At 34.5% G+C, this 20,109-nt stretch overlaps 1 protein-coding gene across 1 annotated transcript in view; it reads right to left on the reverse strand.

Moving 5' to 3' along the window:
* ANKRD30A (ankyrin repeat domain 30A) overlaps positions 1–20,109 on the reverse strand; it is a 147,350-nt gene that overhangs the window by 56,325 nt on the left and 70,916 nt on the right. Inside the window, exons 33-41 of the mRNA XM_063709690.1 lie at positions 18,967–19,057; positions 16,201–16,262; positions 14,559–14,649; positions 11,793–11,854; positions 10,151–10,241; positions 7,365–7,426; positions 5,723–5,813; positions 2,937–2,998; positions 1,295–1,385 (exon numbers count right to left, since the gene is read on the reverse strand). Coding sequence (XP_063565760.1) covers positions 1,295–1,385; positions 2,937–2,998; positions 5,723–5,813; positions 7,365–7,426; positions 10,151–10,241; positions 11,793–11,854; positions 14,559–14,649; positions 16,201–16,262; positions 18,967–19,057 — 703 coding nt within the window. The remainder of the gene's footprint in view (positions 1–1,294; positions 1,386–2,936; positions 2,999–5,722; positions 5,814–7,364; positions 7,427–10,150; positions 10,242–11,792; positions 11,855–14,558; positions 14,650–16,200; positions 16,263–18,966; positions 19,058–20,109) is intronic.

Here is a 20,109-nt window from a genome sequence, read left to right on the forward strand (position 1 = left end):
TACATACATACATACATACATCTATATATATCTATATACTCATGCCTCATAGTAATAAAGAATATTAATGAGTCACTGAGGTTTAGTCCAGTTCCAGTAATCCTCATGATTCCAGTAGTCTCCAGAGCACCCACACTCTAACATTCTGCAGTAAAACTTTTCTAAATGCTTCCGAAGTGAGCTCACTCCATTTTCCTTCATAGAAAATCCAAAATCATCTAGCCGGCTTCTCTCTGGTCCCCTGCTTCCTGCCTCACAATCTCTCTGTTTAGCAAAAATAATCACTAGACTTGTGCTCTTGATTCTTCCCATTCGACACCTGTTAAAATTATTTTTTCCCACTCTTTCCTTTTCCTTTGTTGAGTGGTAGTATCTTCCATCTATAATTGCTATTGCGTTGCCCCTTTCTTCTTCTCCCCTGACTAAAAACATCCTCAAAGTTAAGAGCACCATAATGCTTTCTCCTGACCTTTTCTGTCCTGACCTTCTATCCAATTGTTCTTCTTCCACATTTTTCCCACGAAAGGCCACTCCTCTTGCTACCCAGAGCAAGGTCCAAGGACCACCAGCATCAGCATCGCCTGAGAACTTACTGAAAATGCAGAATCCCTAGTCGGCTGAATCTCACTGTGCATTGTTAACAAGGTTCTCAGCTGACTTTCTAAAGTTTGAAAACCTCTGGTCTATACGGAGTGTATATGACAAATTATATACATGTGTGGCCGTGCAGATATGCTTATTCTCACCTATGGCAAATAGAACACAGCTCTCCATGGTCAGGTGCTTCCATCCCTAATGGCTTCCCACCAGTGAGAAAGACATTAAGAGTCAGAATATTTTTGCTGTAATTCTCTGGTAAATTTTGGTACTAGAAGGTCACTTTATATTCTTCCCAAATTTCTAACCATACCCGATCTTTTCCTAAACAATCATTTCACTTTATCATCCTCCATTACATAAACCTGCTTCTTGTTCCTTCATGTACTCTCTGTACGCTCTGTCTTTCTCAGTCCTCATTTGCTCTATTACTACTTTCTTCTTTCTTATTTTCTCATTTTCCTCAGGTCTTGCAATATCTTGAATTTAAACTAATAATTCAGCTCCTCTTCAGCACTCTCAATATAGTCTGTTGCCAACGCCTGATGAGACACATAGCTTATGACCATTGCACTTCTCTTTCTTTCCATGGTTTGCATTTAGGAGGTAATTTTCTTCAGCTACTAGAGGATATCCTTCCTCATCAGTTTAGAGAAATATTTGGTCAAATGATTTTTAAATATAAAACGGTTCTTACCTTCTAATTTTCCATTTATTTTATCTATTTCTTTTTGATGTGTAGCCTTGGGTAAACACACAACCTTCTGTGAAACAGTCTCACGGAGACTCTGTTAAAAGTAATAGCAATAAATAATTTCAATGGATAAATCCTAGTAATGAAGAGTATCAAAATTTCCTAATTAAATTCTTTTTTAAAAACACAATTTCCTCCTTTGCAAACAATTCGACTTAAGAGCAGATACATGTAGAAAACCAACACATTTTGATAGAAAACCTCACATAACCCTCTCTACATCAAGCTCATCTTTACGTTCATGTGGCCATTAACTCGGTGACTGAGCAGGAAAAACAAATCACCTTCACAAAAAAATTCACTCGTGCATATTTCAAAAACTATCTCTCTTAAAAATATTCACTCGTGCATTTAACTCGGTGACTGAGCAGGAAAAACAAATCACCTTCACAAAAAAATTCACTCGTGCGTATTTCAAAAACTATCTCTCTTAAAAATATCTACCTTATGTTCTAGTCCTCATCAAAAATAAATAAGACATTTCAAACAAAATACAGCACATTTGCTACTTGCCAGGACACACACAGCATTAAACATTTAAAACATTCACGATCATAGAACTGTTTAGTGTTAAAAATCATGCATGTCACGAAGAGAACTTTTAGAGTCTGTCATAGAATGTATGTACAGAATTTGAAAAAGCTGCTTTCTTTCGGTAAACAGGGGCTTAAAATAAGCAGCATGTTTTTGACAAAAATTTTGGTGATAGAAAAAGTGTTTGAATAGAATGTAAATGCAGTAAGAAAAAAAGTTACGTCACATCTAAATGAAAGCAAACAAGTGTTAAAGTCTTTTTGTCTAATAAAATATCAGATAAAATCTACCTATTGACTTCCACCCTTTGCTGTTACCACCAGGCAGCAGCTGCTTGTTTCTAAGAGGTCAGATACTTTCTATGTCTTTCCGCCGTTGCGACCTTAAAATACATCACTATTATTTGACGCTCATGCTGCTGCAGCTTGACTGCCATAAGGGGACTCAAGGAGTTCTATTTGTGAAAATATAATTTACATTTTTCAAAAGACTACTCAACCAATACGCTTGTTATTATACTCCCACAAGGTTTCCTATTCCTCATGCTTTTCTTTCTGCTGAAATGTTCCTTCAGATCTATACTGAACAATAAACATATGTCAACACGTTCAAGTCCCAGGCATTAACTTTTCAGGTCCCAACTTTTACAATATTGCAGTTTAAAGTGTCTCTCTATGAATACAATTAGAACTTTTGTACCTCTAGATATAAGACAGAATCATATATTTGCCCATAGCTGGACTCAGTGTCATTCTTTTGCTTTTAGACAAACGTACTCCAGACCCCATGTGAATTTCTAGTGAATTCTAAGCCCTAGTTTTTACACTATACCACTTTGGCTTCTTAAATTAATCGTACAAATTCCCAGAATTTCACTGTGAAGCGGTAATCTACTTAGCACATAGATTCTCCATTAAGCATATACTGAAAAATATCAAAAATAATTTGGGGGTGACACATGCAGAGGTGAGAAAATAAAGTCTAAGCATCCGATTTTATGTTTTCATATCATGCAATACTAATATTTAAAAAAATCAACAACACATGGTACCTCAGTATCCCAAGAATTTTCTTCATAGTCCTTTTGTTTGGATTCTGATGGGAGTATCTCATCTGTAAAAGGTTAATCACAGATACATTCATGAGCACATTTCTCTACTAAAAATTTTAAAAACATATACAAATCTACTTTCATTCACGAATCTGTGGTTTTTCCTCTGTGGCCCGTATATTCTTTTTGTTGATTCCAATGACTACTTCTACAGTCATTCCAATAGAATTGAAATCTAAAAAGTCTGACAATTAACGTTATTTCATTAGAATGCAGAAAAATAGAAATTTGACTAACTTGTATGAATTATCTCTTCACAAAGCAGTCACATCCTATTCTCCTGTGAAACACAGTATGCCCTAGGTTTCCTGTTCATTCAGAAAACTGTAATTACCTATCATCTCTCATTTCTTTGTTACTTTTTATTTGGTAGTATTACTTTCATTGATTGACTCAGCAATCTCTCTTACACAGGTCTTCAAAAAAGATGATTTATCAATGAATAAGATGTTTTAGAAATATTAACTTTTTGATGTCAGTCAACTGTATGTCCAACCCTTTTACATTTCAGTATGCTATGACAGTGTATTGGGTGTGTTTTGCGTGTGTATATGCTTTAGGAAGACAAGCTTAAAAAACTTTTATTGCATATAAATTAAGAACTGCTTCATTTACAATGACACACTTCTTCCCTAATGCAACAATATCTTCAGAGTGTTAATACCAATATGTATATGCTGACTGATAAGGAGAAAACTGATCTGGAATCACAGGAGCAAATCATGACACTGAGAAAATAAATGCAAAAGCTGAACGTAGAATGCTACACCATGTGTCTTTAATGCAACACATTATAATAATTTATATCATTGCATTAGAAACATTCACCATGTTCTTTAATATGTCCTGTCATTGAGAAGCCACACAGTTCGGATGAGAGTTCAGCTGAATGTAGAATTGACATCTCATCAGAAAAACTGTTATGAATTGATCAGCTTGGATATATACTTAGAGCATCATATTAAATATAAATATTCATTGATTTTCATACCCATATACTGGAATAGTATGCCAACATTTTTGTAATTTCTAGCTTAGTCATCTCAATATCTCTTAATCCACTCATGCAGGAAGACGTACAAATCTCATCAGGAATAGCAAATTTAATAAGCTTTCAATATTGATGTATTTCATTTAAATTTACTTACAACAGACTTTTAAATATTAATAACATTTTCTATGTAAAAATCAGTAAAATACCTACGAATAAAAACAATTTAGGTATTCAAGTCATAAATTCAGAGTTTTATGGTTTTCAAAATTAGTCTGGTTTCGTGTATCATGTTATTTACTACTGAGGTTTTATAAAATGGCAATTTTACCAACTCAATTTGCTTCCTTAAAAATAAAGCCAAGGTTCTTACATTCAACTATATCTTATTCAAATTGTGAACGTCAAAAACATACATACATACATACATACATACATACATACATACATACATACATACATCTATATATATCTATATACTCATGCCTCATAGTAATAAAGAATATTAATGAGTCACTGAGGTTTAGTCCAGTTCCAGTAATCCTCATGATTCCAGTAGTCTCCAGAGCACCCACACTCTAACATTCTGCAGTAAAACTTTTCTAAATGCTTCCGAAGTGAGCTCACTCCATTTTCCTTCATAGAAAATCCAAAATCATCTAGCCGGCTTCTCTCTGGTCCCCTGCTTCCTGCCTCACAATCTCTCTGTTTAGCAAAAATAATCACTAGACTTGTGCTCTTGATTCTTCCCATTCGACACCTGTTAAAATTATTTTTTCCCACTCTTTCCTTTTCCTTTGTTGAGTGGTAGTATCTTCCATCTATAATTGCTATTGCGTTGCCCCTTTCTTCTTCTCCCCTGACTAAAAACATCCTCAAAGTTAAGAGCACCATAATGCTTTCTCCTGACCTTTTCTGTCCTGACCTTCTATCCAATTGTTCTTCTTCCACATTTTTCCCACGAAAGGCCTCTCCTCTTGCTACCCAGAGCAAGGTCCAAGGACCACCAGCATCAGCATCGCCTGAGAACTTACTGAAAATGCAGAATCCCTAGTCGGCTGAATCTCACTGTGCATTGTTAACAAGGTTCTCAGCTGACTTTCTAAAGTTTGAAAACCTCTGGTCTATACGGAGTGTATATGACAAATTATATACATGTGTGGCCGTGCAGATATGCTTCTTCTCACCTATTGCAAATAGAACACAGCTCTCCATGGTCAGGTGCTTCCATCCCTAATGGCTTCCCACCAGTGAGAAAGACATTAAGAGTCAGAATATTTTTGCTGTAATTCTCTGGTAAATTTTGGTAGTAGAAGGTCACTTTATATTCTTCCCAAATTTCTAACCATACCCGATCTTTTCCTAAACAATCATTTCACTTTATCATCCTCCATTACATAAACCTGCTTCTTGTTCCTTCATGTACTCTCTGTACGCTCTGTCTTTCTCAGTCCTCATTTGCTCTATTACTACTTTCTTCTTTCTTATTTTCTCATTTTCCTCAGGTCTTGCAATATCTTGAATTTAAACTAATAATTCAGCTCCTCTTCAGCACTCTCAATATAGTCTGTTGCCAACGCCTGATGAGACACATAGCTTATGACCATTGCACTTCTCTTTCTTTCCATGGTTTGCATTTAGGAGGTAATTTTCTTCAGCTACTAGAGGATATCCTTCCTCATCAGTTTAGAGAAATATTTGGTCAAATGATTTTTAAATATAAAACGGTTCTTACCTTCTAATTTTCCATTTATTTTATCTATTTCTTTTTGATGTGTAGCCTTGGGTAAACACACAACCTTCTGTGAAACAGTCTCACGGAGACTCTGTTAAAAGTAATAGCAATAAATAATTTCAATGGATAAATCCTAGTAATGAAGAGTATCAAAATTTCCTAATTAAATTCTTTTTTAAAAACACAATTTCCTCCTTTGCAAACAATTCGACTTAAGAGCAGATACATGTAGAAAACCAACACATTTTGATAGAAAACCTCACATAACCCTCTCTACATCAAGCTCATCTTTACGTTCATGTGGCCATTAACTCGGTGACTGAGCAGGAAAAACAAATCACCTTCACAAAAAAATTCACTCGTGCATATTTCAAAAACTATCTCTCTTAAAAATATTCACTCGTGCATTTAACTCGGTGACTGAGCAGGAAAAACAAATCACCTTCACAAAAAAATTCACTCGTGCGTATTTCAAAAACTATCTCTCTTAAAAATATCTACCTTATGTTCTAGTCCTCATCAAAAATAAATAAGACATTTCAAACAAAATACAGCACATTTGCTACTTGCCAGGACACACACAGCATTAAACATTTAAAACATTCACGATCATAGAACTGTTTAGTGTTAAAAATCATGCATGTCACGAAGAGAACTTTTAGAGTCTGTCATAGAATGTATGTACAGAATTTGAAAAAGCTGCTTTCTTTCGGTAAACAGGGGCTTAAAATAAGCAGCATGTTTTTGACAAAAATTTTGGTGATAGAAAAAGTGTTTGAATAGAATGTAAATGCAGTAAGAAAAAAAGTTACGTCACATCTAAATGAAAGCAAACAAGTGTTAAAGTCTTTTTGTCTAATAAAATATCAGATAAAATCTACCTATTGACTTCCACCCTTTGCTGTTACCACCAGGCAGCAGCTGCTTGTTTCTAAGAGGTCAGATACTTTCTATGTCTTTCCGCCGTTGCGACCTTAAAATACATCACTATTATTTGACGCTCATGCTGCTGCAGCTTGACTGCCATAAGGGGACTCAAGGAGTTCTATTTGTGAAAATATAATTTACATTTTTCAAAAGACTACTCAACCAATACGCTTGTTATTATACTCCCACAAGGTTTCCTATTCCTCATGCTTTTCTTTCTGCTGAAATGTTCCTTCAGATCTATACTGAACAATAAACATATGTCAACACGTTCAAGTCCCAGGCATTAACTTTTCAGGTCCCAACTTTTACAATATTGCAGTTTAAAGTGTCTCTCTATGAATACAATTAGAACTTTTGTACCTCTAGATATAAGACAGAATCATATATTTGCCCATAGCTGGACTCAGTGTCATTCTTTTGCTTTTAGACAAACGTACTCCAGACCCCATGTGAATTTCTAGTGAATTCTAAGCCCTAGTTTTTACACTATACCACTTTGGCTTCTTAAATTAATCGTACAAATTCCCAGAATTTCACTGTGAAGCGGTAATCTACTTAGCACATAGATTCTCCATTAAGCATATACTGAAAAATATCAAAAATAATTTGGGGGTGACACATGCAGAGGTGAGAAAATAAAGTCTAAGCATCCGATTTTATGTTTTCATATCATGCAATACTAATATTTAAAAAAATCAACAACACATGGTACCTCAGTATCCCAAGAATTTTCTTCATAGTCCTTTTGTTTGGATTCTGATGGGAGTATCTCATCTGTAAAAGGTTAATCACAGATACATTCATGAGCACATTTCTCTACTAAAAATTTTAAAAACATATACAAATCTACTTTCATTCACGAATCTGTGGTTTTTCCTCTGTGGCCCGTATATTCTTTTTGTTGATTCCAATGACTACTTCTACAGTCATTCCAATAGAATTGAAATCTAAAAAGTCTGACAATTAACGTTATTTCATTAGAATGCAGAAAAATAGAAATTTGACTAACTTGTATGAATTATCTCTTCACAAAGCAGTCACATCCTATTCTCCTGTGAAACACAGTATGCCCTAGGTTTCCTGTTCATTCAGAAAACTGTAATTACCTATCATCTCTCATTGCTTTGTTACTTTTTATTTGGTAGTATTACTTTCATTGATTGACTCAGCAATCTCTCTTACACAGGTCTTCAAAAAAGATGATTTATCAATGAATAAGATGTTTTAGAAATATTAACTTTTTGATGTCAGTCAACTGTATGTCCAACCCTTTTACATTTCAGTATGCTATGACAGTGTATTGGGTGTGTTTTGCGTGTGTATATGCTTTAGGAAGACAAGCTTAAAAAACTTTTATTGCATATAAATTAAGAACTGCTTCATTTACAATGACACACTTCTTCCCTAATGCAACAATATCTTCAGAGTGTTAATACCAATATGTATATGCTGACTGATAAGGAGAAAACTGATCTGGAATCACAGGAGCAAATCATGACACTGAGAAAATAAATGCAAAAGCTGAACGTAGAATGCTACACCATGTGTCTTTAATGCAACACATTATAATAATTTATATCATTGCATTAGAAACATTCACCATGTTCTTTAATATGTCCTGTCATTGAGAAGCCACACAGTTCGGATGAGAGTTCAGCTGAATGTAGAATTGACATCTCATCAGAAAAACTGTTATGAATTGATCAGCTTGGATATATACTTAGAGCATCATATTAAATATAAATATTCATTGATTTTCATACCCATATACTGGAATAGTATGCCAACATTTTTGTAATTTCTAGCTTAGTCATCTCAATATCTCTTAATCCACTCATGCAGGAAGACGTACAAATCTCATCAGGAATAGCAAATTTAATAAGCTTTCAATATTGATGTATTTCATTTAAATTTACTTACAACAGACTTTTAAATATTAATAACATTTTCTATGTAAAAATCAGTAAAATACCTACGAATAAAAACAATTTAGGTATTCAAGTCATAAATTCAGAGTTTTATGGTTTTCAAAATTAGTCTGGTTTCGTGTATCATGTTATTTACTACTGAGGTTTTATAAAATGGCAATTTTACCAACTCAATTTGCTTCCTTAAAAATAAAGCCAAGGTTCTTACATTCAACTATATCTTATTCAAATTGTGAACGTCAAAAACATACATACATACATACATACATACATACATACATACATACATACATACATCTATATATATCTATATACTCATGCCTCATAGTAATAAAGAATATTAATGAGTCACTGAGGTTTAGTCCAGTTCCAGTAATCCTCATGATTCCAGTAGTCTCCAGAGCACCCACACTCTAACATTCTGCAGTAAAACTTTTCTAAATGCTTCCGAAGTGAGCTCACTCCATTTTCCTTCATAGAAAATCCAAAATCATCTAGCCGGCTTCTCTCTGGTCCCCTGCTTCCTGCCTCACAATCTCTCTGTTTAGCAAAAATAATCACTAGACTTGTGCTCTTGATTCTTCCCATTCGACACCTGTTAAAATTATTTTTTCCCACTCTTTCCTTTTCCTTTGTTGAGTGGTAGTATCTTCCATCTATAATTGCTATTGCGTTGCCCCTTTCTTCTTCTCCCCTGACTAAAAACATCCTCAAAGTTAAGAGCACCATAATGCTTTCTCCTGACCTTTTCTGTCCTGACCTTCTATCCAATTGTTCTTCTTCCACATTTTTCCCACGAAAGGCCTCTCCTCTTGCTACCCAGAGCAAGGTCCAAGGACCACCAGCATCAGCATCGCCTGAGAACTTACTGAAAATGCAGAATCCCTAGTCGGCTGAATCTCACTGTGCATTGTTAACAAGGTTCTCAGCTGACTTTCTAAAGTTTGAAAACCTCTGGTCTATACGGAGTGTATATGACAAATTATATACATGTGTGGCCGTGCAGATATGCTTCTTCTCACCTATTGCAAATAGAACACAGCTCTCCATGGTCAGGTGCTTCCATCCCTAATGGCTTCCCACCAGTGAGAAAGACATTAAGAGTCAGAATATTTTTGCTGTAATTCTCTGGTAAATTTTGGTAGTAGAAGGTCACTTTATATTCTTCCCAAATTTCTAACCATACCCGATCTTTTCCTAAACAATCATTTCACTTTATCATCCTCCATTACATAAACCTGCCTCTTGTTCCTTCATGTACTCTCTGTACGCTCTGTCTTTCCCAGTCCTCATTTGCTCTATTACTACTTTCTTCTTTCTTATTTTCTCATTTTCCTCAGGTCTTGCAATATCTTGAATTTAAACTAATAATTCAGCTCCTCTTCAGCACTCTCAATATAGTCTGTTGCCAACGCCTGATGAGACACATAGCTTATGACCATTGCACTTCTCTTTCTTTCCATGGTTTGCATTTAGGAGGTAATTTTCTTCAGCTACTAGAGGATATCCTTCCTCATCAGTTTAGAGAAATATTTGGTCAAATGATTTTTAAATATAAAACGGTTCTTACCTTCTAATTTTCCATTTATTTTATCTATTTCTTTTTGATGTGTAGCCTTGGGTAAACACACAACCTTCTGTGAAACAGTCTCACGGAGACTCTGTTAAAAGTAATAGCAATAAATAATTTCAATGGATAAATCCTAGTAATGAAGAGTATCAAAATTTCCTAATTAAATTCTTTTTTAAAAACACAATTTCCTCCTTTGCAAACAATTCGACTTAAGAGCAGATACATGTAGAAAACCAACACATTTTGATAGAAAACCTCACATAACCCTCTCTACATCAAGCTCATCTTTACGTTCATGTGGCCATTAACTCGGTGACTGAGCAGGAAAAACAAATCACCTTCACAAAAAAATTCACTCGTGCATATTTCAAAAACTATCTCTCTTAAAAATATTCACTCGTGCATTTAACTCGGTGACTGAGCAGGAAAAACAAATCACCTTCACAAAAAAATTCACTCGTGCGTATTTCAAAAACTATCTCTCTTAAAAATATCTACCTTATGTTCTAGTCCTCATCAAAAATAAATAAGACATTTCAAACAAAATACAGCACATTTGCTACTTGCCAGGACACATACAGCATTAAACATTTAAAACATTCACGATCATAGAACTGTTTAGTGTTAAAAATCATGCATGTCACGAAGAGAACTTTTAGAGTCTGTCATAGAATGTATGTACAGAATTTGAAAAAGCTGCTTTCTTTCGGTAAACAGGGGCTTAAAATAAGCAGCATGTTTTTGACAAAAATTTTGGTGATAGAAAAAGTGTTTGAATAGAATGTAAATGCAGTAAGAAAAAAAGTTACGTCACATCTAAATGAAAGCAAACAAGTGTTAAAGTCTTTTTGTCTAATAAAATATCAGATAAAATCTACCTATTGACTTCCACCCTTTGCTGTTACCACCAGGCAGCAGCTGCTTGTTTCTAAGAGGTCAGATACTTTCTATGTCTTTCCGCCGTTGCGACCTTAAAATACATCACTATTATTTGACGCTCATGCTGCTGCAGCTTGACTGCCATAAGGGGACTCAAGGAGTTCTATTTGTGAAAATATAATTTACATTTTTCAAAAGACTACTCAACCAATACGCTTGTTATTATACTCCCACAAGGTTTCCTATTCCTCATGCTTTTCTTTCTGCTGAAATGTTCCTTCAGATCTATACTGAACAATAAACATATGTCAACACGTTCAAGTCCCAGGCATTAACTTTTCAGGTCCCAACTTTTACAATATTGCAGTTTAAAGTGTCTCTCTATGAATACAATTAGAACTTTTGTACCTCTAGATATAAGACAGAATCATATATTTGCCCATAGCTGGACTCAGTGTCATTCTTTTGCTTTTAGACAAACGTACTCCAGACCCCATGTGAATTTCTAGTGAATTCTAAGCCCTAGTTTTTACACTATACCACTTTGGCTTCTTAAATTAATCGTACAAATTCCCAGAATTTCACTGTGAAGCGGTAATCTACTTAGCACATAGATTCTCCATTAAGCATATACTGAAAAATATCAAAAATAATTTGGGGGTGACACATGCAGAGGTGAGAAAATAAAGTCTAAGCATCCGATTTTATGTTTTCATATCATGCAATACTAATATTTAAAAAAATCAACAACACATGGTACCTCAGTATCCCAAGAATTTTCTTCATAGTCCTTTTGTTTGGATTCTGATGGGAGTATCTCATCTGTAAAAGGTTAATCACAGATACATTCATGAGCACATTTCTCTACTAAAAATTTTAAAAACATATACAAATCTACTTTCATTCACGAATCTGTGGTTTTTCCTCTGTGGCCCGTGTATTCTTTTTGTTGATTCCAATGACTACTTCTACAGTCATTCCAATAGAATTGAAATCTAAAAAGTCTGACAATTAACGTTATTTCATTAGAATGCAGAAAAATAGAAATTTGACTAACTTGTATGAATTATCTCTTCACAAAGCAGTCACATCCTATTCTCCTGTGAAACACAGTATGCCCTAGGTTTCCTGTTCATTCAGAAAACTGTAATTACCTATCATCTCTCATTTCTTTGTTACTTTTTATTTGGTAGTATTACTTTCATTGATTGACTCAGCAATCTCTCTTACACAGGTCTTCAAAAAAGATGATTTATCAATGAAAAAGATGTTTTAGAAATATTAACTTTTTGATGTCAGTCAACTGTATGTCCAACCCTTTTACATTTCAGTATGCTATGACAGTGTATTGGGTGTGTTTTGCGTGTGTATATGCTTTAGGAAGATAAGCTTAAAAAACTTTTATTGCATATAAATTAAGAACTGCTTCATTTACAATGACACACTTCTTCCCTAATGCAACAATATCTTCAGAGTGTTAATACCAATATGTATATGCTGACTGATAAGGAGAAAACTGATCTGGAATCACAGGAGCAAATCATGACACTGAGAAAATAAATGCAAAAGCTGAACGTAGAATGCTACACCATGTGTCTTTAATGCAACACATTATAATAATTTATATCATTGCATTAGAAACATTCACCATGTTCTTTAATATGTCCTGTCATTGAGAAGCCACACAGTTCGGATGAGAGTTCAGCTGAATGTAGAATTGACATCTCATCAGAAAAACTGTTATGAATTGATCAGCTTGGATATATACTTAGAGCATCATATTAAATATAAATATTCATTGATTTTCATACCCATATACTGGAATAGTATGCCAACATTTTTGTAATTTCTAGCTTAGTCATCTCAATATCTCTTAATCCACTCATGCAGGAAGACGTACAAATCTCATCAGGAATAGCAAATTTAATAAGCTTTCAATATTGATGTATTTCATTTAAATTTACTTACAACAGACTTTTAAATATTAATAACATTTTCTATGTAAAAATCAGTAAAATACCTACGAATAAAAACAATTTAGGTATTCAAGTCATAAATTCAGAGTTTTATGGTTTTCAAAATTAGTCTGGTTTCGTGTATCATGTTATTTACTACTGAGGTTTTATAAAATGGCAATTTTACCAACTCAATTTGCTTCCTTAAAAATAAAGCCAAGGTTCTTACATTCAACTATATCTTATTCAAATTGTGAACGTCAAAAACATACATACATACATACATACATACATACATCTATATATATCTATATACTCATGCCTCATAGTAATAAAGAATATTAATGAGTCACTGAGGTTTAGTCCAGTTCCAGTAATCCTCATGATTCCAGTAGTCTCCAGAGCACCCACACTCTAACATTCTGCAGTAAAACTTTTCTAAATGCTTCCGAAGTGAGCTCACTCCATTTTCCTTCATAGAAAATCCAAAATCATCTAGCTGGCTTCTCTCTGGTCCCCTGCTTCCTGCCTCACAATCTCTCTGTTTAGCAAAAATAATCACTAGACTTGTGCTCTTGATTCTTCCCATTCGACACCTGTTAAAATTATTTTTTCCCACTCTTTCCTTTTCCTTTGTTGAGTGGTAGTATCTTCCATCTATAATTGCTATTGCGTTGCCCCTTTCTTCTTCTCCCCTGACTAAAAACATCCTCAAAGTTAAGAGCACCATAATGCTTTCTCCTGACCTTTTCTGTCCTGACCTTCTATCCAATTGTTCTTCTTCCACATTTTTCCCACGAAAGGCCTCTCCTCTTGCTACCCAGAGCAAGGTCCAAGGACCACCAGCATCAGCATCGCCTGAGAACTTACTGAAAATGCAGAATCCCTAGTCGGCTGAATCTCACTGTGCATTGTTAACAAGGTTCTCAGCTGACTTTCTAAAGTTTGAAAACCTCTGGTCTATACGGAGTGTATATGACAAATTATATACATGTGTGGCCGTGCAGATATGCTTCTTCTCACCTATTGCAAATAGAACACAGCTCTCCATGGTCAGGTGCTTCCATCCCTAATGGCTTCCCACCAGTGAGAAAGACATTAAGAGTCAGAATATTTTTGCTGTAATTCTCTGGTAAATTTTGGTAGTAGAAGGTCACTTTATATTCTTCCCAAATTTCTAACCATACCCGATCTTTTCCTAAACAATCATTTCACTTTATCATCCTCCATTACATAAACCTGCCTCTTGTTCCTTCATGTACTCTCTGTACGCTCTGTCTTTCCCAGTCCTCATTTGCTCTATTACTACTTTCTTCTTTCTTATTTTCTCATTTTCCTCAGGTCTTGCAATATCTTGAATTTAAACTAATAATTCAGCTCCTCTTCAGCACTCTCAATATAGTCTGTTGCCAACGCCTGATGAGACACATAGCTTATGACCATTGCACTTCTCTTTCTTTCCATGGTTTGCATTTAGGAGGTAATTTTCTTCAGCTACTAGAGGATATCCTTCCTCATCAGTTTAGAGAAATATTTGGTCAAATGATTTTTAAATATAAAACGGTTCTTACCTTCTAATTTTCCATTTATTTTATCTATTTCTTTTTGATGTGTAGCCTTGGGTAAACACACAACCTTCTGTGAAACAGTCTCACGGAGACTCTGTTAAAAGTAATAGCAATAAATAATTTCAATGGATAAATCCTAGTAATGAAGAGTATCAAAATTTCCTAATTAAATTCTTTTTTAAAAACACAATTTCCTCCTTTGCAAACAATTCGACTTAAGAGCAGATACATGTAGAAAACCAACACATTTTGATAGAAAACCTCACATAACCCTCTCTACATCAAGCTCATCTTTACGTTCATGTGGCCATTAACTCGGTGACTGAGCAGGAAAAACAAATCACCTTCACAAAAAAATTCACTCGTGCATATTTCAAAAACTATCTCTCTTAAAAATATTCACTCGTGCATTTAACTCGGTGACTGAGCAGGAAAAACAAATCACCTTCACAAAAAAATTCACTCGTGCGTATTTCAAAAACTATCTCTCTTAAAAATATCTACCTTATGTTCTAGTCCTCATCAAAAATAAATAAGACATTTCAAACAAAATACAGCACATTTGCTACTTGCCAGGACACATACAGCATTAAACATTTAAAACATTCACGATCATAGAACTGTTTAGTGTTAAAAATCATGCATGTCACGAAGAGAACTTTTAGAGTCTGTCATAGAATGTATGTACAGAATTTGAAAAAGCTGCTTTCTTTCGGTAAACAGGGGCTTAAAATAAGCAGCATGTTTTTGACAAAAATTTTGGTGATAGAAAAAGTGTTTGAATAGAATGTAAATGCAGTAAGAAAAAAAGTTACGTCACATCTAAATGAAAGCAAACAAGTGTTAAAGTCTTTTTGTCTAATAAAATATCAGATAAAATCTACCTATTGACTTCCACCCTTTGCTGTTACCACCAGGCAGCAGCTGCTTGTTTCTAAGAGGTCAGATACTTTCTATGTCTTTCCGCCGTTGCGACCTTAAAATACATCACTATTATTTGACGCTCATGCTGCTGCAGCTTGACTGCCATAAGGGGACTCAAGGAGTTCTATTTGTGAAAATATAATTTACATTTTTCAAAAGACTACTCAACCAATACGCTTGTTATTATACTCCCACAAGGTTTCCTATTCCTCATGCTTTTCTTTCTGCTGAAATGTTCCTTCAGATCTATACTGAACAATAAACATATGTCAACACGTTCAAGTCCCAGGCATTAACTTTTCAGGTCCCAACTTTTACAATATTGCAGTTTAAAGTGTCTCTCTATGAATACAATTAGAACTTTTGTACCTCTAGATATAAGACAGAATCATATATTTGCCCATAGCTGGACTCAGTGTCATTCTTTTGCTTTTAGACAAACGTACTCCAGACCCCATGTGAATTTCTAGTGAATTCTAAGCCCTAGTTTTTACACTATACCACTTTGGCTTCTTAAATTAATCGTACAAATTCCCAGAATTTCACTGTGAAGCGGTAATCTACTTAGCACATAGATTCTCCATTAAGCATATACTGAAAAATATCAAAAATAATTTGGGGGTGACACATGCAGAGGTGAGAAAATAAAGTCTAAGCATCCGATTTTATGTTTTCATATCATGCAATACTAATATTTAAAAAAATCAACAACACATGGTACCTCAGTATCCCAAGAATTTTCTTCATAGTCCTTTTGTTTGGATTCTGATGGGAGTATCTCATCTGTAAAAGGTTAATCACAGATACATTCATGAGCACATTTCTCTACTAAAAATTTTAAAAACATATACAAATCTACTTTCATTCACGAATCTGTGGTTTTTCCTCTGTGGCCCGTGTATTCTTTTTGTTGATTCCAATGACTACTTCTACAGTCATTCCAATAGAATTGAAATCTAAAAAGTCTGACAATTAACGTTATTTCATTAGAATGCAGAAAAATAGAAATTTGACTAACTTGTATGAATTATCTCTTCACAAAGCAGTCACATCCTATTCTCCTGTGAAACACAGTATGCCCTAGGTTTCCTGTTCATTCAGAAAACTGTAATTACCTATCATCTCTCATTTCTTTGTTACTTTTTATTTGGTAGTATTACTTTCATTGATTGACTCAGCAATCTCTCTTACACAGGTCTTCAAAAAAGATGATTTATCAATGAAAAAGATGTTTTAGAAATATTAACTTTTTGATGTCAGTCAACTGTATGTCCAACCCTTTTACATTTCAGTATGCTATGACAGTGTATTGGGTGTGTTTTGCGTGTGTATATGCTTTAGGAAGATAAGCTTAAAAAACTTTTATTGCATATAAATTAAGAACTGCTTCATTTACAATGACACACTTCTTCCCTAATGCAACAATATCTTCAGAGTGTTAATACCAATATGTATATGCTGACTGATAAGGAGAAAACTGATCTGGAATCACAGGAGCAAATCATGACACTGAGAAAATAAATGCAAAAGCTGAACGTAGAATGCTACACCATGTGTCTTTAATGCAACACATTATAATAATTTATATCATTGCATTAGAAACATTCACCATGTTCTTTAATATGTCCTGTCATTGAGAAGCCACACAGTTCGGATGAGAGTTCAGCTGAATGTAGAATTGACATCTCATCAGAAAAACTGTTATGAATTGATCAGCTTGGATATATACTTAGAGCATCATATTAAATATAAATATTCATTGATTTTCATACCCATATACTGGAATAGTATGCCAACATTTTTGTAATTTCTAGCTTAGTCATCTCAATATCTCTTAATCCACTCATGCAGGAAGACGTACAAATCTCATCAGGAATAGCAAATTTAATAAGCTTTCAATATTGATGTATTTCATTTAAATTTACTTACAACAGACTTTTAAATATTAATAACATTTTCTATGTAAAAATCAGTAAAATACCTACGAATAAAAACAATTTAGGTATTCAAGTCATAAATTCAGAGTTTTATGGTTTTCAAAATTAGTCTGGTTTCGTGTATCATGTTATTTACTACTGAGGTTTTATAAAATGGCAATTTTACCAACTCAATTTGCTTCCTTAAAAATAAAGCCAAGGTTCTTACATTCAACTATATCTTATTCAAATTGTGAACGTCAAAAACATACATACATACATACATACATACATACATCTATATATATCTATATACTCATGCCTCATAGTAATAAAGAATATTAATGAGTCACTGAGGTTTAGTCCAGTTCCAGTAATCCTCATGATTCCAGTAGTCTCCAGAGCACCCACACTCTAACATTCTGCAGTAAAACTTTTCTAAATGCTTCCGAAGTGAGCTGACTCCATTTTCCTTCATAGAAAATCCAAAATCATCTAGCTGGCTTCTCTCTGGTCCCCTGCTTCCTGCCTCACAATCTCTCTGTTTAGCAAAAATAATCACTAGACTTGTGCTCTTGATTCTTCCCATTCGACACCTGTTAAAATTATTTTTTCCCACTCTTTCCTTTTCCTTTGTTGAGTGGTAGTATCTTCCATCTATAATTGCTATTGCGTTGCCCCTTTCTTCTTCTCCCCTGACTAAAAACATCCTCAAAGTTAAGAGCACCATAATGCTTTCTCCTGACCTTTTCTGTCCTGACCTTCTATCCAATTGTTCTTCTTCCACATTTTTCCCACGAAAGGCCTCTCCTCTTGCTACCCAGAGCAAGGTCCAAGGACCACCAGCATCAGCATCGCCTGAGAACTTACTGAAAATGCAGAATCCCTAGTCGGCTGAATCTCACTGTGCATTGTTAACAAGGTTCTCAGCTGACTTTCTAAAGTTTGAAAACCTCTGGTCTATACGGAGTGTATATGACAAATTATATACATGTGTGGCCGTGCAGATATGCTTCTTCTCACCTATTGCAAATAGAACACAGCTCTCCATGGTCAGGTGCTTCCATCCCTAATGGCTTCCCACCAGTGAGAAAGACATTAAGAGTCAGAATATTTTTGCTGTAATTCTCTGGTAAATTTTGGTAGTAGAAGGTCACTTTATATTCTTCCCAAATTTCTAACCATACCCGATCTTTTCCTAAACAATCATTTCACTTTATCATCCTCCATTACATAAACCTGCCTCTTGTTCCTTCATGTACTCTCTGTACGCTCTGTCTTTCCCAGTCCTCATTTGCTCTATTACTACTTTCTTCTTTCTTATTTTCTCATTTTCCTCAGGTCTTGCAATATCTTGAATTTAAACTAATAATTCAGCTCCTCTTCAGCACTCTCAATATAGTCTGTTGCCAACGCCTGATGAGACACATAGCTTATGACCATTGCACTTCTCTTTCTTTCCATGGTTTGCATTTAGGAGGTAATTTTCTTCAGCTACTAGAGGATATCCTTCCTCATCAGTTTAGAGAAATATTTGGTCAAATGATTTTTAAATATAAAACGGTTCTTACCTTCTAATTTTCCATTTATTTTATCTATTTCTTTTTGATGTGTAGCCTTGGGTAAACACACAACCTTCTGTGAAACAGTCTCACGGAGACTCTGTTAAAAGTAATAGCAATAAATAATTTCAATGGATAAATCCTAGTAATGAAGAGTATCAAAATTTCCTAATTAAATTCTTTTTTAAAAACACAATTTCCTCCTTTGCAAACAATTCGACTTAAGAGCAGATACATGTAGAAAACCAACACATTTTGATAGAAAACCTCACATAACCCTCTCTACATCAAGCTCATCTTTACGTTCATGTGGCCATTAACTCGGTGACTGAGCAGGAAAAACAAATCACCTTCACAAAAAAATTCACTCGTGCATATTTCAAAAACTATCTCTCTTAAAAATATTCACTCGTGCATTTAACTCGGTGACTGAGCAGGAAAAACAAATCACCTTCACAAAAAAATTCACTCGTGCGTATTTCAAAAACTATCTCTCTTAAAAATATCTACCTTATGTTCTAGTCCTCATCAAAAATAAATAAGACATTTCAAACAAAATACAGCACATTTGCTACTTGCCAGGACACATACAGCATTAAACATTTAAAACATTCACGATCATAGAACTGTTTAGTGTTAAAAATCATGCATGTCACGAAGAGAACTTTTAGAGTCTGTCATAGAATGTATGTACAGAATTTGAAAAAGCTGCTTTCTTTCGGTAAACAGGGGCTTAAAATAAGCAGCATGTTTTTGACAAAAATTTTGGTGATAGAAAAAGTGTTTGAATAGAATGTAAATGCAGTAAGAAAAAAAGTTACGTCACATCTAAATGAAAGCAAACAAGTGTTAAAGTCTTTTTGTCTAATAAAATATCAGATAAAATCTACCTATTGACTTCCACCCTTTGCTGTTACCACCAGGCAGCAGCTGCTTGTTTCTAAGAGGTCAGATACTTTCTATGTCTTTCCGCCGTTGCGACCTTAAAATACATCACTATTATTTGACGCTCATGCTGCTGCAGCTTGACTGCCATAAGGGGACTCAAGGAGTTCTATTTGTGAAAATATAATTTACATTTTTCAAAAGACTACTCAACCAATACGCTTGTTATTATACTCCCACAAGGTTTCCTATTCCTCATGCTTTTCT

This window comes from Gorilla gorilla, chromosome 8 (assembly GCF_029281585.2).
Source record: "Gorilla gorilla gorilla isolate KB3781 chromosome 8, NHGRI_mGorGor1-v2.1_pri, whole genome shotgun sequence".
NCBI lineage: Eukaryota > Metazoa > Chordata > Mammalia > Primates > Hominidae > Gorilla > Gorilla gorilla.